The 23,497-nt window shown below is 38.7% G+C and overlaps 4 protein-coding genes across 4 annotated transcripts; 2 read left to right on the forward strand and 2 right to left on the reverse strand.

Moving 5' to 3' along the window:
* Window positions 1–2,548: 2,548 nt before the first annotated feature.
* On the forward strand, window positions 2,549–5,656 carry GCK72_000854 (uncharacterized protein; the record flags this gene model as incomplete). Its single annotated transcript, XM_053722713.1, has 6 exons — window positions 2,549–2,614; window positions 2,780–2,875; window positions 2,921–3,043; window positions 3,515–4,084; window positions 4,976–5,107; window positions 5,543–5,656. The coding sequence occupies 6 exons, from the start codon at window positions 2,549–2,551 to the stop codon at window positions 5,654–5,656; spliced, it is 1,101 nt and encodes a 366-aa protein (XP_053591358.1).
* Window positions 5,657–7,639: 1,983 nt separating this feature from the next.
* GCK72_000855 (uncharacterized protein) lies at window positions 7,640–9,224 on the forward strand (the record flags this gene model as incomplete). The annotated part of the gene is made up of 3 exons (XM_003096538.2): window positions 7,640–7,797; window positions 8,432–9,034; window positions 9,098–9,224. The coding sequence occupies 3 exons, from the start codon at window positions 7,640–7,642 to the stop codon at window positions 9,222–9,224; spliced, it is 888 nt and encodes a 295-aa protein (XP_003096586.2).
* Window positions 9,225–9,470: 246 nt separating this feature from the next.
* GCK72_000856 (uncharacterized protein) lies at window positions 9,471–10,225 on the reverse strand (the record flags this gene model as incomplete). The annotated part of the gene is made up of 3 exons (XM_053722714.1): window positions 9,471–9,661; window positions 9,819–9,984; window positions 10,124–10,225. The coding sequence occupies 3 exons, from the start codon at window positions 10,223–10,225 to the stop codon at window positions 9,471–9,473; spliced, it is 459 nt and encodes a 152-aa protein (XP_053591359.1).
* Window positions 10,226–12,340: 2,115 nt separating this feature from the next.
* On the reverse strand, window positions 12,341–17,733 carry GCK72_000857 (uncharacterized protein; the record flags this gene model as incomplete). The annotated part of the gene is made up of 9 exons (XM_053722715.1): window positions 12,341–12,508; window positions 12,558–12,656; window positions 13,030–13,154; window positions 13,200–13,301; window positions 13,357–13,430; window positions 14,560–14,645; window positions 14,774–14,986; window positions 15,461–16,258; window positions 17,635–17,733. The coding sequence occupies 9 exons, from the start codon at window positions 17,731–17,733 to the stop codon at window positions 12,341–12,343; spliced, it is 1,764 nt and encodes a 587-aa protein (XP_053591360.1).
* Between the last annotated feature and the right edge of the window lie 5,764 nt (window positions 17,734–23,497).

The raw sequence follows: 23,497 nt of genomic DNA on the forward strand, positions 1-23,497 counted from the left end.
AACTGTAGATTTCTGTTTGTGGATATTTGACCATTTCTAACAGGAACAATATTCAATTTGATATAATGTCCTTTACAAAGTTCCAAACTGTTTTCGGTTTCTCTATAGCTCGAAAATGAGCGAAAAAACGAAGTTTTTGCTCCGAAGGGATGGAGCAGCACTCAACATTTCCAGCCATTTCGCTGCACAAAATTCAAGATTTAATACGATTTGAAAGCAAAAACTTTCAGAATTTGGAAAATGCTTACAAACATTCGTTTGGACAGAGATACGACACTTTGTGCTGTTTTTAAGTATCAAATTTTTTTAATATCATGCCAAGTTTTTAGAGAAACAAAACACAGGAATCTGGTTTTAAATTTGTATCTAGCGCAACAACGAGAATAATTACCCAGCCGTTTTGTGAGCTACGCTCTTGTCCACTCATTTTTTCTATTTTTCCCGTTTTTCAAGATTTTCACAAAAACGTTACTCAACTTCATGGTTGTCTAAGACAACTTGTCTTGTTGTCGTGCCATCTGTCGGTTTCCAAAAGACAAACAAAAAGGAAAATTCAAATTTATTTCACACCTTTCCCACTCAACCACACCCTTTGATCATGATTAAATGAAAACAGTGGAGAGAGAGACGATTATCTTGATTTTGTTGTTACAACACAGTTTCATGAGTCAAGAGGAGAAGAAGAAACTTGACAAGATAGAGAGATGGTAATCTTCTTTTTCAAGAGAAGAGAAGAGGAGATGTCCAATTTGAATTGAAATGAGAAAACGAGATGAGATCATTTCTAATCGAGACGACAGCACGGAGACGTCCCGAATGGCGGTTTTTCGAATATGTGTGAGAAAGAGAGAGGGACGTCGTGATATAGATTTGAAAATTGGCAAAACTTTTTGACTATTTTCAGGATTTCTAGAGCCGGTAATTTCCTAAGTTAGGAAGCAGAAGGAATCGAACCAAGAACCTCCAGAACCGCAGCTATCCACCTTAAACCACTGGGACACCTCGCTGACGCCGCGCCAGCGGCTTTCTGACACGCTACTGATGGCTCAGTGGCTAAGAGTGATGACTATGGTTTCAGAAGTTCCTGGTTCGATTCCTTGTGGTTCAAAATCATTTTTTCTATCATTTAGGAAAGAAATACGCTTTTTCTGGAATTCATTTTTCAAGTTTTTAAAGAAAAATGAGCAACGCGTCCAAAGGCACCCCAGCGAAACCAATTGAAAAACTAATCCGCAGAAAGCATTTGTTATGCAACACCCAGTCATCTGGCACATCTTAATTTCCTCATTATCTTCGGTTTTTAATGAATCTCCTTCGATGATTTCGAGTACCGAACACCTGTCGGTGTCGGGTGGAAACCATTAGACGAGACCTGCCGACCATTTTTCTTTTTGAACGTGACACCTGTGCAAATGAGGAAAAAGGAAGAAGGAGGCAGACGGTATATTCAATCAAGCAGAAAATGCACCAACTAACGAACCGAATCCAATTTAGATTTCAGCTTGACAACAAAAACAAGATGAAATTTCAAAAAAGAGGGAGAGAAGAAGAGACGCAGAGAAGCGAGAGTGTCTGGTGGCCTGCGTCTCGTGCGAGTCAACTTCTAACGCGTGTATCTCGAAAATTAGAATAGCTAGAAAAAAGTTATCAATTAGTAAAATGTGGAGAATAACAAATAGATTTTTTTGTTAGTTAGCAGATTTTTTCTAGCTGTTCTGGTTTTTGAGATATAGTGATTTGAAGATGACAGATACAGAGACAGAGGGGAGTGTGCAGAGAAAAAGACACTCTCGCTTCTCTGCGTCTCTTAATGTTTTTGAAAAATGATTTAAAATTGTTGGATCTAAATAAATTATGAAGAGAAGTATAATTTCGATAATATTTTTTTATAAATTCATTCAGAGCTCGATCATCATTCTAGACGACTTCTGATTTGATAATGGATCTACCCACGAAGAAAACTTGTACCATTTAATGCAATTTAATTCTATTCACGAATGCAATTTAATTCATTTTTTGCATTTTTGTGCCATAAAAATGCATTATTTTGCGTTCGTGGGTAGGCAAGTTTTCTTCGTGGGTAGATCCATAAGGCCCAGCTACAGTAATCTACAGTAACCTACAGTAATCACTACAAGTCTATCAGAAAATTAGACGAAAGTGTCCCTGACACCTGACTAAATGTTTGAAATCCAACAATAAAAATCAGAACCCGGTCCCCCTCTAATCAAACACAAAACGCACCCGCCGGCTAACGAGTCCAATTGAATTTGCACAAAAATTTCCAAAAAATAACCCAAGTAAAAGGATTTTCGAGACAAACGAACCTTTGTTTAGTTTCTATTCTTTTTTCGTTGATTGCAAAACGGCGGAGCAAGAAAAGCTCCCGTCTTCCGAAGGCGCACGCTCATATATCTTCACACGCGCATTCCCAAAGGATACATTTTTCGAGGTAAGTACCAAAAAGATGGATATTTTCTCAAAGAGAAATCTAACATCCGATTTTCCGTTGGATTTATATTCAAACAAGACTTTTTCAGATCGAAAAATGCATAGTGTGGCGAGGGAGAATCTTCAGGCGTATCTACATTCGTATAAGTTATCGTCGAATGAGGTGAATAGGGATTACAAAAAAAGAATTGAGGGTAGGAGGATTCGAACCAATTGCGTTGACGCTGCGAGACTAAAAGTGATAGTGCAGCGTATTTTCTATGGTTCTACAACCATTCGATTCCTCTGTCCTCGAATCCGTCTCCCTTATTTTAGTTATCTCTTTCAGCCGGGAATCAAACTAATGCACAACTCGCAAAAAGATGACCAACACCGGAAAGATGTGGAATATTTCGCCGCGATCAGATCTCTACAACATGCGAAAGTTGACTTTTTTATTTTTCTGAAATCTAAAAACTTTAACTTTCAGCGAAAACCGGTGGCATTCGCCGTGCAAGCAATGAGAGATTACGATGGAAGTTTAGATGAGAAGAGCCCGCTGAAAGACCACACAATCTCGTTTCAGACCAATGATTTTATTCATATTCACGCGGTGAGTAATTGCACAGAGTGGCTGGCGTGACGGTGGCGCTTTTGACTGCAAGAGGAGAGAGGAGCGGAAAGGAGACTTCAAGCGGCGGTATCTCATGAACTAGAGCAGCTAGAAATAAATTGTCAACTAATGAAATGTTTTAAATTTTAAGAAGAGTATTTTGATAGTTAACACCTTTGTTAAAGATATTTTAGACTTTGAGATACGGTAGTTTGAAACTACCAAAACTTTAAACGCGTTTATCTCAATAACCAAAAGAGATACAAAAATGTTGTTAACTAACAAAATGATTCATTTAAAATTTCACACAAGTAGTTAGTTGACAACTTTTTTCTAGCTGTCCTGGATCTTGAGATATATCGGGTCAAAGTTTGGATATCAGTTGAACTGGGAGAGAAAAGAGAGCGTAGAGAAGCAGACGCTTTGGTTTCTCTGCGTCTCCTCTCTTACCATACTTTTTTGAATCTCCAGAAATTCAACTCCGATTGGTGGATCGGTCGAATCGTCAGATCCCACAGCGAGTTCGGTTTCGTCCCAACTGCTCGCCGCCTTGCCAACTATATGGTGTCAGATGAGGATCCAACTACAGTAACCAACTCTCAGAACACTTCTGATCATCCAGGACAAGATAGATCTCGAAGTATATGGGAACCCAAGTGTCCGTATAAAGTGGTTCCTTCGAGTCGACCAATCGTGTTCCTTGGACCAACACTTCAACATTCTCGTCTCACTCAACTGCTTCATTTGGCGTTGCGAGAAGAGATTTTGAAATATTTTGGAAAGAAAATCAAATATGTCAAGTCAGATATTGGAAGTGGACAACAGACAGGAGATCGAAGAAGTGCTAGATGGTTACGTGGATTGAGGGATTCGGATTACGATAGAGGACAGGATGAGAATCAAGAAGTCGAGTTGATTATGAGAATGACATCGAAATTGCACTTGTTACTGGTTGATTCACCACATATTCATACTCCAGATGACGTTCAACACTTGCCATTGTCGCCTATCTTTTTTCTTATCAGAGTCTCTGATAATAAGGTAAGACTCTAATGAGATTATGGTCTAGGGAGATGGTGGGGGGGCAATTGTGATAAAAGGGAGTGAGTCGGTGGAAGAGTTGCAATTATGACTGAAGAAGGGGCCAAAAAAGCAGCCCGTTTCCGGAGCTTTGACCGAAAATTGAGTGACTTTGGCATACTGAATATGTAGGATTATGTTACGGTAGTCTAACGATAGATACAGTACCGGTCTAAATGTTGTAAACTTTCTTCGTTTTCAGTTGAAATTGGCCAACTTTGAGAGTTTGTCATGGTAATACTGATTGTCCGTTCCAGTCTTTTACGGAATAAAAGTAGAACTTCATTTTTGTAGTTGACAACTTTTTTGTATCTGCTTTTGATCTTGAGATATATTAGCTGAAAGTTGACAGCCTGCTATTGCGCGCGCTTAGTGAAGAAGCTTCCTAGCAAGTTACGTATCGACAAAGTAATTTCTCCCTCAAATTGACCAACTTCAGAGTAAAATAGTGCGATTTTTGTGCTGAAGTCTTAAAATGAGCATAACTCTGTAAGGAGTGTCCGTACAAAAAAGTTTTCAACAACAAAAAGTGAGATCTACTTTTGATCTGTATAATTCATTAAAAATCTACTTGATGGGACAATCAGTATTACCATGACATACTCTCAAAGTTGGACAAATTCAACTGAAAACTGGCAAAGTATGCAACCTTTTGTACTGTAGGTATTGTAGATTTATTTGAAAAGTACTGTAGGTACAGTAATCCGAAAACTGGAAGCCGGAAATGATTACCAACTTATGTCTACTGTAGCTACAGTACCCCAGTTTTCATTACGGAGTCCTAAACTTCCGCAGAGTCCTGATACACAAAGTTTTTTCGAAACTTTTCTCATCTCAAACGTGTCAATTCAGATCTTGGCAAAACTACTTCGCAACACGGGAACCACTCGAATGGCGGCTGAAATTGAAGTGGCAAATGTTCTGAAAACAATGAACGACGACAGAGTAGGTGGTCATGATGATGAACAACTCATCGCGAGAGGAGTGAGTTCGATTCAAAATTGTTAGGAAGAGAAGAGTGGTATAATATGAGTGGTATAATCATTAGTCTGAATTTATCATGAATAAAAATTCGAACCTTGAGCTACATTTTTGTAGTTTATGACTTTTTTGTAGGAGTTTTTCCCGGCGAGTTATGAGCCGAAGAAGTCTCATAGGTAACTCTTTTCTCCCTTTTACTGTAACTTTCTACGATGAACTAACTCAAAAAAGTAGTCAACTACAAAATTGTGGATCTATATTTTTCCAGTATCCTCAGGAAAAATAAAAATCCTTAGATCATTTCTGACATCCTGACAGATTGTCAAAGTTAGCACTCCATAACTTTTTTTCACGCAAATTGCAATTCGAAGCCTACTGTAGCTTTTAAACAGTTTTCAAGTTAACATACAATGTGCTATATCAAATAAAATATTTCAGTTCGAAATGGTAATCGAGGAGAATGGTCTGAAGGAAGCTACATGGAGAATAATATCATATTTGGAGAAGTACATTCATGCTCTACATTATCATCCGAGAGAAGAAGAGAAATAATAATTTGATTGACTGTTTTTGTGAAATGGTTTGAAAGCTGAAATTACTGAGGTTTGGAGAATTTGAGTGGTAGAGACGCAGAGAAACGAGAGTGTCTGATTGTCTGCGCTCTCTATCTTTCGATCTTCAAACTTTGGGCGGGTGTATCTCAAAACCTAGGCCAGCTAGAAAAAAGTTTTCAACTAACAAAATAATTTACATGACATTTTCTACAGTTTTTTTTGACAACTTTTTTCTATTTCTTTTAGCTCTAGAGATACAGGCGCTACACAATTTTAGCTTTCAGATCATACTAGACTCTTCGAAAAACAAATAAAAAATTTTCTAAGAAAAAAATGTTTGCTGAAAGAACACCTCCTTGTCAAATCATTATCAAATCATGTCAAATCAAAAAGTGATTGGATAAGAGAAAAAAGAAGAAAAATGAAAGAGAGAAAGGGGATAGATCTTCTCTTCTTTCATAGCTTCTCACACCTTTTTCTCTGCACTCTCTCTCAATTCAACACTATTTCTCTCTTCTTCACTGATGAGCGTATCTATCAAGTCCTTTCTTCTCTTCTTTCCCTGAAACTTCAAAAGAATTTCGCCGACGACGAGAAGGAGGAAGACACATAATTGATTACTGTACATCTCTCATTTTTCACTTTTCTCCTATCTTTTTTTCAAAATAGAAAATATCCGATTTTTCTAATTGCTTTCCGATTTTTGCAATCTACTATCTGATTTTCCGGGTGGTTTATTGCTGGATCCGGGTTACTGTAGATATGAAAATCTCGGGACTGTCCATCATAAGGACGTTTCGAAACCAAGACGTTTATAAATTTGGTAAAGACTAATAGAAAATTAACAGAATTTAAAAAAGGATAGTTTTCAGTGTCTCTTACATTTTCCCAGCTAGCAGCTTTTTTGTAGGCGTCTTCCCTGGAGAGTTAGGGGGGGCAAATTTAACGCTCAAAAGTATATTAAGTTTTACCTTATACAATTGAAAATGTCCAAGTTTGAGAGTGTGTCATAGTAAAACTATTTGTCCCACAAAATATCTTTTTATGGGATCAAACAGACCAAGAGTAGAACTTCATTTTTGTAGTTGACAATTTTTTGTACGGACATTCCCTAGCAAGTTACATATCGGCAAAGTAATTTCTCCCTCAAATCGACCAACTTCAGTGCAAATTAGTGCGATTTTTGAGCTGTCCACTTAAAAATACTATAACTCTCTAGGGAGTGTCCGTACAAAAAAGTTTTCAACTACAAAAATGAAGTTCTACCTTTGGTCTGTTGGATCCCATAAAAAGTTATTTTGTAAGACAGTTAGTTTTACTATGACACACTCTCAAACTTGGACGTTTTCAACTAAAAAAGGCACAACTTAATATACTTTTGAGCGGTACTGTATATCGGAGTTCCCAGCCATGGAAAATCTCGGTTCTTCTGACGGCCTTGTAGAGGAACAGAAGATTAGTCGATGTGCAAGAATTCCGCCCATTTCGATTACCCGCGGCCTCTGCGGCCCTGCAAGACTGTCGTACGGTCGGCCATACGCGTCTGACAGACTTACCCAACACACTAAATGCGCAATAACGACTGCTGACGTGTCATTAGGAGAGGTACATTCGAAAAGAAAACTCAATAGTCAACTCAATTTTCCAATCAATTCTACGAGTTTTCTTTTGCATACCATTCTTAAAACTTGTGGGTAGTCTGGCCTAATTTCAGCATTATATTTTGATTTCTAAAAAAGTGTTCACTTCCAAAAAAAATTAAACTCGAGTGGCGTGGTAGTTAGGCTTAGCCAGGTTCTAATAAACTTCTTTTTTTCACTATCAACTTTGTGTTGAATCAACAATGAAATTATTCAAGTTTCCGGAAGTTGTTCAACGCGAAGTCCTCCGTAGTATGAACTATAGAGAACTCTTTTTTCTTTCAACTTGCTCCAAAATCTCATTTAAATTAATCCAAAAGTTTCGGATTAAACTTCCCAGTATGGGATACCACTCGAGCAAAACCTCTGTTTGCATTGGAATGACAATGAGCAATGGACAAGGACAAAACTTTGTTAATATGAATTCTCAACCAGTATCCGATCCTCAGCCGACTCAGATGTTCAAATGTGTAGTTTCGGGAACTCCATTATTTTTCAGGTTTGTTTTTTTACTGTTGAAGAATACTAATTTCAATTTTTAAATTAAATACTTTCTTTTAAAATAACTTTATAGAATGAGACAGAAACGACAAAAATATATATCACACCTCTCTACTTTCTGTAATTTTTCTTCCAACTTTGAGATTGTGTCCTGTTGTTACTGATTGTACCAGAGAGTCAAATTTAAAACAATATACAAATCGAACCTAGATCTTTATTTTTGCAGTTGACCACTTTTTTCACAGACACTCCCAAAATAATAACACTTACAGTACTAACTACAATGAAAACAATTTCAAGCAGAGAATGAATCAAATTCTAGAGACTGTCTGAGTCTCCAGGGTTATCCCAGTTTGTTAGAAATGTGAGTATATAATATTTAAGTCTGTAATTTCATTTTTGTAATTGAAACTTCTCCGTACAAAGCAATCAACTCTCGTGAGAACCGTACGTTTAGTGTCAGTATTAACACTCCCCCATTTCAAACAGCTCCAGCAACCTTTACAAAAATGAATCTCTAGATTTGATCTACATATATTTTTAATGTTGATATTCTGGGACAATCAGTAAAACCGTGACATCTCATATGAATAAAACAGAATAAAAATGCAAATTTAAATCATTTATTTCAGTGTACAACGGCAGTTTCAATATTATTTTTATACGATTGCATTTGACACAACTACTGCTGATTTGATAGTTGAATCAATCCATCGTCATCTAAATCTCTTGTTTTTCGAAGCTAATAATGAACACATGGTTACTGTGACCATGAGTAAAAACTTGATTTGCCTTCCAAAACTGTCAAATATCAAAAGAAGCAGCATATCAGGGTCCCCGGTCACAGCAGATATTTTGGAAATGTTAATCTCTAAATCTTATGACCAAATGAGCTTGATTATGTTTACTTCAATAAGTGGAGAACTCAAAAAAGACTCGAAACTCTTCCAAGTTCCATATTTAACACTGTACCACACGTATAACTTGACAGCAGTGTTACTAACTTATTTCAATGGAAGCAGTGGCTTTTTCGGCAGAGCCTTATTTACTAATACTGATGTCATTCGATTTCTAAAGATGTGGGAAACAGGTGAATCATTTGTGAAGTTGCGAGCTCTCGTTGTTGGTATGGATTATGGAAATCAGTTGAATGAAGTAGAAATATTGAGGGAATTTTGTGCAAAACCATGGGACAACACGCAGAAAACAAGGAAGGCGCAATGGAATGATGAAAGGTGAGTTTTGGTACAGAATACCCAGTTGAACAGAATAACAACTTGCTTTCATTTGATTTACAGAATAAATATATTGAAACCGGAAGCTGGTCAAATCTTCGATGGATGGGAAATCACAACAAAAGCTGGAAACAAAACTGCATCGATCGAAATAAGGGCATCTAGTTTTAGATTTCTTACGTGGATTTAAAGGAAGGAACACTACTAAAAGTTGAATAATTGGTTTTTAAAGTTGCTAAACTTTTTTGTTCTAAATAAAAGTTTAACATTGACAAATATCAAGAGAAAATATAAGAATTATGATTGGTCAAATGGGGTGGATAGTGGAGGTTTTGCAAGCTCGATGTGTAGATGGTGGAGGTTTTGCAAGCGGGATCTGAAAACAAGAAAACTGTGTGCAATTCAAGTTGTTTTTCTAAAAAATCCAAATTACACATTAACCAGTCGTAGAGAATTCATGAATGAATTGACTGATCACTTTGTCCAATTCATATTCCATTTCTTTCGATTCGAACTTTGAGCCTTCAAACTTTGCATTCGTCGATCCATTCACGAGAAAGTCTGTTCTCAATTGACGGAAATCGAGGAATTTCTGGATCAGATTGAAAAGTTTTTCAAGTTGTACTACTGAAAAAACCAGAATTTTTTCTCTTGGAAGGTTTTTTTCTTCCATCGTCGTCAAGAAATCTTCAAAGGTGACAGTCGAGTTTGATTTCTCAGAAGAGAAGTATTCTGAAACATCGGCTAATATTTGGTAATTGCAGTGTGCTTTGTTTCAACGTACATGTAATGTTCAAACTCTTCAAATATCTCTCCCATTGACATGAACCACGGAGCATGGTGGCTAGTCTGCTTTTGTTCCACGTATATCCACCGTCATAATCAGTCTCGCCTTTATATGAAAACAGTTCCATCAATTTAGAATCAATGGATTCCGAAGATTCAATCAGCTGAAAATAAAACAATTTCAGGTTAATGAGTCACAGAAAATGGGATAATTGGGACAAAAAAGGGAATGGTATCATACGGGAGACTAATTATAGCCATTTTTGTAAGGGAATTGGGAATTTCATAAGAAAATGGACTCACTTCACGTTTTGGATTTATGTCGGCATCAACTGGATTGAATTCAAATACAAATTCGTTCAAGTGCTGAGGGGTCGAGCATTCGAATGATACGCGATCCGACATCAGATTTTGATGTATCTGAAACAATTTCAGGTTAATGAGTCACAGAAAATGGGATAATTGGGACAAAAAATGGAATGGTATCATACGGGAGACTAATTATAGTTTTTATTGCTTATCGTTCAATGAGTATTTTGAATAGAATTTTGTTAGACAGAGACGAGAATTTAATGTGATAGAAAAACAATATTCCGAGTAGTCAGAAATATTTCTGAAGCTTCTCCCGTAACCAAATTACATTTTCTCTTGACAGACCAGAAGATTCTGATTTTGACGATAATCTAATAAGTTCGTTTTTTCAAATTTTTAAACTTTCCATCGAATTTCAACGGAAATTTCACACAAAATCGTCTGATAATTTATAGGGTTCCCGTGGGCGCGCACTCTGGATGACAACAGAGCACGTTTACTGAAACGAAGTTGAAACGATTAAATTAATCTGTCTGTTGTTTTGAAGGAATCATATCATATATAGAAAAAAACATTCCTAAATAGTTTTTTTTACTTTATTATCTTTCTGAATCCAAAATCTAGCTGATAAACGTGGCATTTCGTTGTATTTTCTTACCTTCGTTGGAAATGAAGCTCCAATTTATATTTTTGCTACTTTTATGGGTATTCACATTCATTATGATAGTTATAGGCTTCAGATTCTCTCCTCATTGTTCTCCTCGATTTGTTCTATATACTCATGTTACTTTTAACAAATTTCTATTCCAGAGAACACAACGAGCAGCAACTACATTAGCTGCAGACAGTCTCGGTGAGTATAAATGTACAAATGAGTATGTAAATTTATGCCAACAAACATGTTTTCTGTATTAAAACCTACTTCTTGAGATCTGAAACTCCTGAGGGCTTTATACATATTTGAAAGGGCATCTTCTGGCAAGGTTGACGTGGAGTTGCAAAAATAATTGTTTTCCTAGGTGTATCTTGCCACCAAAAACGCCATGAAACGTTACGCTTTGTGGCAGGAAAGTGAGGTAAACAAACAGAACATAGTTCACGCGTTCATTATTATATTCTTTTGAACAGGTAGACACTAAAATATTGTCTTTTCAGAATTAGCGAGAGAGTGTATGAGAGCAAGAGACCACGAGAGAAAGCATTACGCAACGAGTATTTTTGATTGGATTCCGTATCTTTTCTTTCACCTCGTCTATCGTGATATTTATTCTCATGAGTTTGTTTCTCAGATCCGGCAAAGACTTCGATTGGTGGAGGAACAAATTGAAACAATTCCGCATTTCGAATGGCGTGCTGTCAGTGAGTTAATATGTATTATCTGTTTGTCTTAAGATGGGAAGGCCACCTAGCCAAACCTTGCAATAAGAGTGAGTAACCAAAGTTTTGACAATATTTTCTATTTTAATATGTTTGAAACCTGAAATGTGTGCAAAGTTTGCAGTTAAAAACACCTGTCTATCAATTTTTGTGGAGTTTCAGCACTCATCTCTCTCCAAGAACCACGAGTTTCGATACTAAATATTAGTTCAAATTTCGGTTGAATACTCATTGTGAACTTCATATACATACCTCTTTATATACCTTTGGAGCTCACAAATTTGAAATTTCTCCAATTCTGTCAACAGCTCTCTGCGTCTCTTACGTATTTTTCAACATTCCTCGGTCTGCAACAATCGATTCACCAGTTCTCAAAAATGGAAATGGAGAGTTGCGGATGCTTTCGGAACATAGCATTCCATATCTTTCTGAAATTTGAGAAACTCATTGAAAACTTCAGCATCCCTTATTACGAAAATCTTCGGTTGTTGCTACTGATGAGGCCGCGCAACCGGATAGTATGAAACATCAATAGGCAATATCAAAGTCTAGCAAAAGCGGCCGAAACTTTGAATTTGCTGGAATTTTATATCTTATAGACTCAGAACATTTGATCGATATTAAAGATTCTAAAGTTTCAGATCAGGATTGATTCCTTTTGATAACAATCAACATTCTCTTCTTTTTATGGTTTTCCTGGCAGTCCAAAAATCAGGTTCAATGGATTTCTCAACTCGGAAACACTTCAATCTCTTTCAATTTTAACTTCAATGATCGTTATGGTTCATTTAATTTAAAATCTGACTTTCAATTCAAAAAATAAGAGAAAAATCAAAAGAAGGAATCGGATCGTCCTTGAATATAAGGACGAATGTGTGGAAGAGACTCGAAGACTTGACAGAAAGTGCGGAGTCTTTCGAAGTGAGCAAGATAGAAACTATCGTAACACTGTTGGCAACGAGTCAGGAACTCGATGAGAGCAATATCGGCCCAGGAATACTGAAAATTTCTAGTATGATGAGATCAGGAAAATGAAGAAGATGGGTACCTGAGTTCCAACCATGAATCGTTGCTCACCGAGTAGCTCCTCGTATTTTCGGAGAAGTGGGAAAAGGGATTCTTCTTTGAAGACATTCCAGCACTCTTTCTGAAATTGTAACAAGTGAAATAGTTGGGGAAATGGAGAGACGGAGAGAAAGAAGGTTGTCTGCCTCTAGGCAATTTCAACTTTCAGCCATTATATCTCAAGATCAAAGGCAGATATAAAAAAGTTGTCAACCACAAAAATTGTTTTCATGAAAGTTTCTACATATTGTTAGTTAGAAAAATTTTTCTAGCTATACCAAATTTTGAGATGAACGCCTTTTGAAGAAAATGCATCCTTCTAACAACTCTCAAGATCTGAAAAACCTAGAAGAAGGTAGTTAATTTTTAAAATGAAGAACATAATATTTTACACATTTTTCTAACTGAAAACTTCTTTCTAGCTATTCTAGTTTCTGAGATATCATTCCACCTACCCTTGCATCATAATTCTTGGTAAGAGTTGCTCTCAAAATAGGATTCATCGCTGTGTTCAACTCCTCCAACTTCTGAATCACTTCATCAATCGCCTCTTGATCTCCACTCGAACTTCCGTAAAGACCTAAAATCCTATAAGTCTGCAAAAGTGGGCGGAGTCTGTCGTTACCGTATTGAAGAGCAATATGCCTGCAAATGTCAATGACGCCGATAATGGTTCGAGTGTCATTTATCTTCATGACTGGAAGTTTGGTGTCATCATTGAATCCGGCTGAAAATAAATGTGATGAGCTCCGTATCCAAGTCGCTACTCAGTGAGAACCTACCTATCTTTCTCTTAGCCTTCCACTGAGCAAGTGTCAACCGGGTATCAGTAAATTTGCGGTGAGTGAAGATTAATCTGAAATAGAACTAAAGAGACGCAGAGAAACGAGAGGGTATGTTTGTCTGTGCTCTCTTTCTCTCACTTTGTTTGAGGTCTTACTTTAAACAGGTGTATCTCAAGATTGAGAGTAGCTGGAAAAAAGTTGTCAACTATGAAAATTGTCTATTTGAAATTTCAAGCATTTTCTTAGTTTATAAAATTTTGATAGCTTTTAAGATGTTTGAGATAAACGCGCTTAAAGTTACGGTGTGGGAGCCGATACTCCACCTTTCGAGTTTCAAACTTCCTAGCAACATATCTCAAAACTTGGAATAGCTAGAAAAAACTTGTCAACTAACAAAATGATCTTCGTGAAATTTTGCACATTTTTTAGTTAACAACTTTTTTCTAAACCTCAAGTTGTTGAGCTGAGACCAATGAAAGTACGTAGACTTTAACCGAGTATATCTTAAAAACCGAAGCAGTTAGAAAAAATTTGTAAACTAACAAAGTGATCTACATAAAATTTTACAGATTTTAAATATCTGTTGACAACTTTATACGATCTCTCTACTGTTCAGAAATACGAGCGCCACTTCAAAAACCTACAGTAATCTTATAGTTTCAGCTCTCCCTCTTCCCGGGAGAGAGATCAATTCAAGTTTCGTTGGAGCAGCCATAGAAGTCTGAAATATATGAATTGAAAACAAAAGTTGAAGACGTGAACTGAAAAGAAGAGGAGAACGACGTTCTTGTTACAAAATCCAACAAAAAACTTGGATTGACCTATTCATTTTCTGAATTTTTACTCCAAAATCCAAGTCTACATAACCGAAAGTATACACCATTAAAGTTATAGACTCTAGACATCAAATTGATGAAATCCTCGATAAAAAAGTATGTAAGAATCAAGTGAAAACAGAGAAAGTAGTAGAGCTTCTCTCTCGTAAAAAGTATGACAGTTAGGTTACCAGAGAGCTCGAGGCGGCGCCCCATTCCGAGCAAACAATGGGCTCAAGTGTCTCTGAGAAGACATAGATAGAGAGAAGAGAGAGAGAAATCAAAGAAACAGAAGAAGAAATCACTTTTACTACCGTTTATTTATCAAATAAACACATAAATATTTCATTTTACTATAATATTTCTACTGTATATGTGGTTTTACTTCTCCTTCTCCTCCAATTCAATCAACTTCTTCACTCCGTCATACATCTGCTTCACCGCTTGATATTCAGAGAGACCGAGACGAGCCTGGAAATAATTTTTGGAAATTCAAATGAGTCAGACAATGCAAACGTGCTCCCCTGAACACTTGTGAAATTCTTTTAAATAACAAAAGGAGAAGTGTTTGTTTGTTTTACAAAACGAACTATGTTTACCTTGTTGGAAATGTCGTAAACTCCGCCAACCGATTCCGAGTGTTCACCGTGAATACCGCGAACTTGGAGGTTCAACTTCTCGCAAATCTCAATGAAATCCTTGCGAGCAGCCAACTTTGGAAGAGCAATGTGAACGGAGGCACGGACTGTGGATCCCAAGTTTGTTGGGCAGAAGGTCAACCATCCGAGACGGTCGTCGCGGGAGAATGGAACCTGGAAATAGGATAATTAAGAATTTAAAAAAAGACATCCAAGCATACAGTACCGGTCAAAAGGTTATGGAAAATGACCAACTTTGACAGTGTGTTTCGGTGTCACCTAATTGTCCGACAAATTTTATTTTGTATGGGTTAGAGAGAGCAAAAACATCACATAATTTTTGTAGTTGATCATTTTTTTGTAGGGGCACTATCTCGAAAGTTACAGGTTGTCAAAGTTCCAAAATTTCGCTATTGGTTTCAGGGAAAGATGGTTTTGGCAACCTCTAACTTTCAAGATAGTGTCCCTACAAAAAAGAATGTCAAATACAAAAATGATGTACTACTTTTGCTCTGTCCAACCCATACAAAATAAAAATTGTCGGACAGTCAGATGACACAGTCAAACTTGATCATTTTCCACCGAAAACAGCCAAAATTGATAAACTTTTTAGTGGTAATGTAATTCGTCCTAGTAACAACAACTAACCTGCTTCTCAATACCACGAACACCCTTGATGAGTCGATCGAGAACTTTTCCAACATCAGAACCCTCTTGCATCGAAATAATTCTCATATGATCCTCCTCATTGACCCAAATCAAGAAAGTCTTATCGTTATTGTGGAAGATACCACGTCCCTTTGGCCAGAAGTTGCACGCATTCGCATACTGAAGATGTCTATCTCCCTCCTTGAACAAAAAGTGGTCAGCAATCAGTTGTTTCTGAGTGTCCTTGCTCATTCCATCCAATGGATAGTACTTTCCTTTCAACTCCTTATCCGAATACTCGGCAAACGCCTTCTTCACCTTTCCCTCCATCTCCAAATAGTTATCCTGGGTGAGACATGGGTTGAATGGGTAGCCCTTGAGAGAGCGTCCACAACGGATTCTCGTCGATTTGATGTATTTTCCCTTTGGATCCAATGGTGGGAACTCCTTTGTCTTTCCCTCTCCGAGATCCACTGGTGGTTGCTTCTGTTTTGGAGTGAATCCGTGATACTCCTCGATGATTTTATCGAAGAGTGGAGCAAACAAAGTGTAAGCCTCAGCATCTGGAGCATAGACACCGACTCCAGCGTCCAAATTGTAGACTCCCGAACGGATGCAATCATAAAGAGTTGCTCCGAGCTTTGTCTTCTTTGCCTTCAGCTTATCGACCACATCCTTCGTCAAATGTTTCTTCAAAAGAGATTTGCATTTCGCCCCTTCTGGACCATTCAGCTTGGCGTAGGCCTCTTCAATCTTCTTGATTGTCGCAGCATCCACTTCCGATTTGGCTTGAACAGTCTGAAAAATCAATTGTTATTATTTGGAAGTCCAATAGGAAATTCGCTCAACCGAAGGCCGTCCGCTACTCCAATTATTCCACCAGACGGCAAGTTGATTCCAATATTCCTAGATTGATAATACACTGAAGAGAACTTTTGTCGAGTACCTTCGAGTATTATCGAGTAAAGGACTACTGGCGCCAGCTTATCACCGCCTAGGGGAATACCTCCGCCACAGGTGGTTCGCGATGGATGCTATATGGGGCATATTCGAAATGGAAGCATATAACCTCCCATGTGCTCGCATAAAACGATGTGCTTCGCGCGCGGAAGTGATATGCTTCGAGGCGTGGTGCTTGTGGCACGGATCCTGCGTGCTTCCATATAGCTCGCATATAGGATCCATGTTTTCACCGTAAACCTGAAACTTGCAACGACACTCCGCCATTACACCATGGCGTGCTGTTTATCGTAATTGAAACTGTAATTTTTTTTCAAAGACATTTTCATAATTTTCTCCGTTTTCGAAGATTTTCATGCACTTTTTGTCAAATTTTGCTGAAAACAAATTACGACTAAATAAAAATTAATTTTTAATTAATGTCCGAAAAGTGTAATTTTAATTTTCAAGCTGAATCGCGAGTTTTTAGGGAAAGCTCAATGAAATGAAATGATAAAGTTATCTTATTCCATGAAAGTAAGAGCGTCTTTATTTTTCTTACTTCGGATTGGCTATAATAATTATTTTTAGATGGAAAAAGGTAAGACGGTAAGTTTTTGTCAAGACGAAGTAAGAAAAGTAAGAAGCTCATCACTGTGTTATACGGTTTTCGGAAAACATTCATTTCGTTGATTAGGTGATTTAAACTTTTTTGATTCATTTCTGTTTTTTTGGTAAGAAATGGAATGAAAGAAAAAGGAAATAAGTTATAGCTTTCTGTGCTTTCTCTAAAACTAATCGTGCTTTTGTTACTGAGAATATAGTCGTAATTTGTTTTCAATGAAAACTGAAAACGGAGAAAATGAATATGTCATAAAGAATAGAGCTGAACAGACTCGGAATGGAATAGCAAAGTAGCAACACGTTATAATGGGTGGAATTAGTGGGCGAGGGCATCGTACGAGCTGTCGGTAGACATGATAAACGGCAAGAATAACACGGATCGCGCGTGGGTCATATATGCTTCCCGCTGCACCACATGCTTCCATATACCTGGCATATAACTAGCACATAAGTTTCCTATGACTCCCATATTCGACACCGCGCGAACGCACAATGCTTCCATCGCGAACCACCTGTGGCAGCGTTCACATGACGCAGTAGGATACATTTTTACCCTTTATGCCACCCATCCCGGGTTCAATCCCCAACCCCCCCAAACCATTTTTGCGTACCTGTGGAGTGAGAGTGTAAAGAGCGGATCCGGCTCCGAGAGCAGCGAGAACACCAGCAACGTAACGCGAGTTGGTGGAACGGAGAAATTGCGATGCCATGTTGCGACGAATGAGAGAGAGGAAAAGAGAGTGTTTTCCCTGATTCTCTGGTAATAACCAAGCTGGAATTCAAACTCGACACGTTGACATTTTTCGTTGGGGAGAGGTCAAAAGATCGGGGCGAGATGATAAGGGAATGGGGGTAAGGGGGCACGTGAAACTAATTTTCGAAGGGAAAATGGGATAAAATGGAATCTGTAGCATCAAAGACACGTTTCTGAAAAAGAAAACAACAAATCAAAAAACGTAAGGACTCTTTAAACCCCTGAAGGAATCGAACGCTGGTATCTATAATAGATTGAAGGCCACCGATCCTCACTGCAGCGCCGATCGCCGTGCTATCACCGTGGCGCAATAGGTAAGGAGTCTGCCCACAATTCTAAGAACCAGGGTTCGATTCTTTTCGAGTCGTAATAATTTTTGCTAGCTTTCCTCATGCCAATGATATGTTTTTCCCACCGGAAACAGCCCAGATTAGACGAAAAACCTCCTTGAATAACATCAAAATATGAAGAAAAATTGTATAGAAAAGACGAAAAGCTGCAGAATGAAAGCCTTCTCCTTCTTCTTCAGCTTCTTTTCATCGATTCTTTCCTCGAAACCGCCCATCTTTTTTTTTGCTTTTTTTTCTGACGGGATAATAATCGGGTGGACTCGAACGTGCAAAACGAAGAAGAAAATCATACAACAAATTGTTTGTATTTCGAAAAAAGAGACGGCAAAGATGGAGAGAAGTTTAGTAAATAGTTTCATTTTCAATTGGGGCACGAGAGAGGACATCCGGATGGGCAGACAGACAGACAGACAGATATTAAAATTTCATTGCATAATAACCAGCTAAACGGAATCTCCGACATCAATAAATCTGAAAAGAAGGACGTGAGAAAATCGAAGAAAATCTTCATTTATTTGAAAAATGACGTTCGAATTGACCGCCCGAAACGTTATCATTCTCTCTCGCGGCAAGGCGCCGCCCCCCTTCTTCTTCGTGTTACACAAAGAACTTCTGGCGGTCTTCGACACGGAAACATGAGGCCGCCCGTTCAAAAAATCAACAAAATGTGTTTGTGTTTTGTTGATTCGATTTGAAAGTCTATTCAAGTCAATTTGTTTTAATTTGAATTTGAATTGGCAATTTGAGAGAAAGAGAACTGGAAGAGAGACTGAAGATTGAATAAACTGGTTACGAAGTTGAAAATAGATGAACTTTGAGAATAGGTCCTGTGGTCGTGAATGTTCGAATTTGTATGTTCTAAAATTCCTGCGGTTAGCTCTCTTTTTTTGAAGTTGACAACTTTGCGATGGTTTTTCCAGGTTTTGAGATGGGGGGTGATGAGTATTCAAAATTTTGCAAGCCGGAAGACACGTGGGAATGTGGGGAAATTGAAACTTAACTCCTGGTCTCAGAAATGATTCAATTTTCAAAAATCTACATTTTTTGGGTTTGTCTAATCTAGATCAACACTGTTGCAGTAAGAAACATGTTGATAGATAGCGAAGTTTTCTATACACATCTTCGAAGACAAGCGACTCTTGATTGGTAAAAAAGGAGTCCCCAAACTTCAATGACGACAATCTCAAAAACAAGTAAAGCTATTAAAAAGTTGTCAACTACAAAAATATAGAACAGATTGTGATCTACTCAGCCAATATAAATTCAACATGGTCAAGTTTACAGATGAGCCCAGACGAGTTTCGGAACATGAACCACTTTCCTAATAATAAATAAAACCTGATTTAGAAGATCTGGTCACATTGGAACTCGGAAACTCACTATAGTGAATTTATAATATTTTAGTAGAAAATCTCGACCTGTAACTTTGTAGTTGACGAATTTTTGATTACTCTTCTAGCTTTTGAGATACGCATCTTCAAATATGATTTCTTGTCGCATCGTTTGGAACTCCTCTCAATGCACTCCATTATACACCGCAGACTCAAATCCCAATTACTCTTACTTTACAAATTCATTGCTGGCGCATCTCACTTTCCCTTCCTTAATACCTTTGTCAGACTATCTGATTCTCCTAGAAGGCCCATGGCTCTTATCTATCTCTCCCCCCCCCCCCCCCACTCTGATAACTTTTTCTCTTTCACTATTCCGTATTGGAATGCCATAACCAACAATGTATGTAAATACTTTTCTTTCCCCCCTCACAATTTGTTATTTTACTTGATTCCTCAATTTCCCGGTTCTAATATTTCTTCTTCCTTTCTTGTTGTATAAATGAACAGTTTATTTTTCTATTCCCTGCCCCTGCCTCCAATTGCCTACTTCCTTTATTTCACATTGACCTCATTTCCGTAACACCGCTCGCCCCGTTTTAGTCATTCAAATTGTCCTTCTCCATTATTATTTGTTTGTTATTTACCTTGATGTTTCCTCTTTTTACTTGAAACTGTCTAGTGAGGGGCATGTTCAAGTCTCCTGTTAATCTTTTTAGTCATTTTGTCTTGAAAAATAAATAAATAAATAAACCCGACAAATACAAATAAAAATGAGAAACAGTCTCCAATTAGCTATTGACTCTGTTATTCTATGGTCCGAATTAGTTTTGAACAATAGTAAAACCGAATGTGTCATTCTAGGCAGTACAAGAGTTATGAATACCTACAGTGTAGAAGGTAATATAAAACATTGATTATGGATCTACCCACGAAGAAAACTTGCCTATTCACGAACGCAAAATAATGCATTTTTATGGCACAAAAATGCAAAAAATGCATAAAATTGCATTCGTGAATAGAATTAAATTGCATTAAATGGTGCAAGTTTTCTTCGTGGGTAGGTCCAGATCTTGGATTTCTCATAAGCCAAAACTAGACTTCAATGAACATTGGTACAAGGCCACCAACTCAGCTAAACACCCCTTTTAACTCTCTCAGATGCGTATATTATGTTGGTAAGTTTTTGTTGTATTTCTTCCGTGTTCGATAAATAAGTAAATAAACGATCTCACATTGTGTTTGTGTTATACTCCCTTACTTTGAGAGAGTGTAACTTTGCAAATTACAAAACCCATCATATACCTATGTTTTTATAAATACTCATTTTGTTGTTATGCATTTCCCCGGGGTTAGAATCTGGTACAATTTTGAGTCCCCTTCCGAGTTCGCAGCCGAATAACAAGAAAAAGCTCAGCATACTTGTTCAACAGGATTTTCTAGTCAACATAAAGGTGTTAATCTCATTTAAACTCAAAAAACTCTGTGAGAATCTTTCAACCAATAATGGCTGCAACTTGTTTATAAAAAGCAAGTGAAAACTGTTAAAATCGTGATTTTTAGAGTAGATAAAATGTTAGTGGCAGAATGTGTAAACTAGAAATATTTCGATATTCACAGTGACCTCTGATTGCTCTACTTTGATAATATATAAGAACCATTTCCATTCTGTTTTTTTTTCATTTTGAAAATTTGTCAATCACAACATAGAGGATCACCATCTCGCTGAAATTCTTCGTTTTCCGGGCAACTACTTCTAAAGAACCAGGTCAGTGAGAATGTAGCGAGAAGAATGATCAAGTAAATATTTTCTCCCTAAAAGCATCTTTTGTACTTTCTTTCCGTTGACTTTTTCGAAACAATCAATGTTTGAAAAAAACATGCAACAGCAAAATTGACTCCTCACCTGCCCGGAGAAAATTGTTTTATCGAAAAATGTTCTTATTCATTTCAGTCTTACAACTCACCGTGGACGACGATTGTGTCATTCAGTCTCTATTCTTCACTCTTCATTTTCAACATCACAATGTCAAGTGAGTTTTTCTAACTTCGAAACAATTGAAAAACTAATGATGATTTAGATCAGCAGTGAACATCGAGTAGTTGATGGACCAGAAGTGGGACGGGTGAATTGAAGAATCAAACTTGCAACCTGAGCGAAGGATGAATAGGAACGAACTGCGTCAGGACGAACGATCAGGTATATTTCATTGGCAGCAAGCCTAGGTCGAAAGACCAAAGCAAGCAGGCCAGCCCATTGCCAGCAAGCCTAGGTCGAAAGACCAAAGCAAGCAGGTCAATGTTATTGGCAGCAAGCCTAGGTCGAAAGACCAAAGCAAGCAGGCCAGCCCATTGCCAGCAAGCCTAGGTCGAAAGGCCGAAGCAAGCAGGTCAATGTTATTGGCAGCAAGCCTAGGTCGAAAGACCAAAGCAAGCAGGTCAATGTTATTGGCAGCAAGCCTAGGTCGGAAGACCAAAGCAAGCAGGTCAATGTTATTGGCAGCAAGCCTAGGTCGGAAGACCAAAGCAAGCAGGCCAGCCCATTGGCAGCAAGCCTAGGTCGAAAGGCCGAAGCAAGCAGGTCAATGTTATTGGCAGCAAGCCTAGGTCGAAAGACCAAAGCAAGCAGGTCAATGTTATTGGCAGCAAGCCTAGGTCGGAAGACCAAAGCAAGCAGGCCAGCCCATTGGCAGCAAGCCTAGGTCGAAAGGCCGAAGCAAGCAGGTCAATGTTATTGGCAGCAAGCCTAGGTCGAAAGACCAAAGCAAGCAGGTCAATGTTATTGGCAGCAAGCCTAGGTCGGAAGACCAAAGCAAGCAGGCCAGCCCATTGCCAGCAAGCCTAGGTCGAAAGGCCGAAGCAAGCAGGTCAATGTTATTGGCAGCAAGCCTAGGTCGAAAGACCAAAGCAAGCAGGTCAATGTTATTGGCAGCAAGCCTAGGTCGGAAGACCAAAGCAAGCAGGCCAGCCCATTGGCAGCAAGCCTAGGTCGAAAGGCCGAAGCAAGCAGGTCAATGTTATTGGCAGCAAGCCTAGGTCGAAAGACCAAAGCAAGCAGGTCAATGTTATTGGCAGCAAGCCTAGGTCGGAAGACCAAGCAAGCAGGCCAGCCCATTGCCAGCAAGCCTAGGTCGAAAGGCCGAAGCAAGCAGGTCAATGTTATTGGCAGCAAGCCTAGGTCGAAAGACCAAAGCAAGCAGGTCAATGTTATTGGCAGCAAGCCTAGGTCGGAAGACCAAAGCAAGCAGGCCAGCCCATTGGCAGCAAGCCTAGGTCGAAAGGCCGAAGCAAGCAGGTCAATGTTATTGGCAGCAAGCCTAGGTCGAAAGACCAAAGCAAGCAGGCCAGCCCATTGGCAGCAAGCCTAGGTCGAAAGGCCGAAGCAAGCAGGTCAATGTTATTGGCAGCAAGCCTAGGTCGAAAGACCAAAGCAAGCAGGCCAGCCCATTGGCAGCAAGCCTAGGTCGAAAGACCAAAGCAAGCAGGCCAGCCCATTGCCAGCAAGCCTAGGTCGAAAGGCCGAAGCAAGCAGGTCAATGTTATTGGCAGCAAGCCTAGGTCGAAAGACCAAAGCAAGCAGGCCAGCCCATTGCCAGCAAGCCTAGGTCGAAAGACCAAAGCAAGCAGGCCAGCCCATTGCCAGCAAGCCTAGGTCGAAAGGCCGAAGCAAGCAGGTCAATGTTATTGGCAGCAAGCCTAGGTCGAAAGACCAAAGCAAGCAGGCCAGCCCATTGGCAGCAAGCCTAGGTCGAAAGGCCGAAGCAAGCAGGTCAATGTTATTGGCAGCAAGCCTAGGTCGAAAGACCAAAGCAAGCAGGCCAGCCCATTGGCAGCAAGCCTAGGTCGAAAGGCCGAAGCAAGCAGGTCAATGTTATTGGCAGCAAGCCTAGGTCGAAAGACCAAAGCAAGCAGGCCAGCCCATTGGCAGCAAGCCTAGGTCGAAAGACCAAAGCAAGCAGGCCAGCCCATTGCCAGCAAGCCTAGGTCGAAAGGCCGAAGCAAGCAGGTCAATGTTATTGGCAGCAAGCCTAGGTCGAAA

This window comes from Caenorhabditis remanei, chromosome I, assembly GCF_010183535.1.
Source record: "Caenorhabditis remanei strain PX506 chromosome I, whole genome shotgun sequence".
In the NCBI taxonomy this organism is placed as follows: domain Eukaryota; kingdom Metazoa; phylum Nematoda; class Chromadorea; order Rhabditida; family Rhabditidae; genus Caenorhabditis; species Caenorhabditis remanei.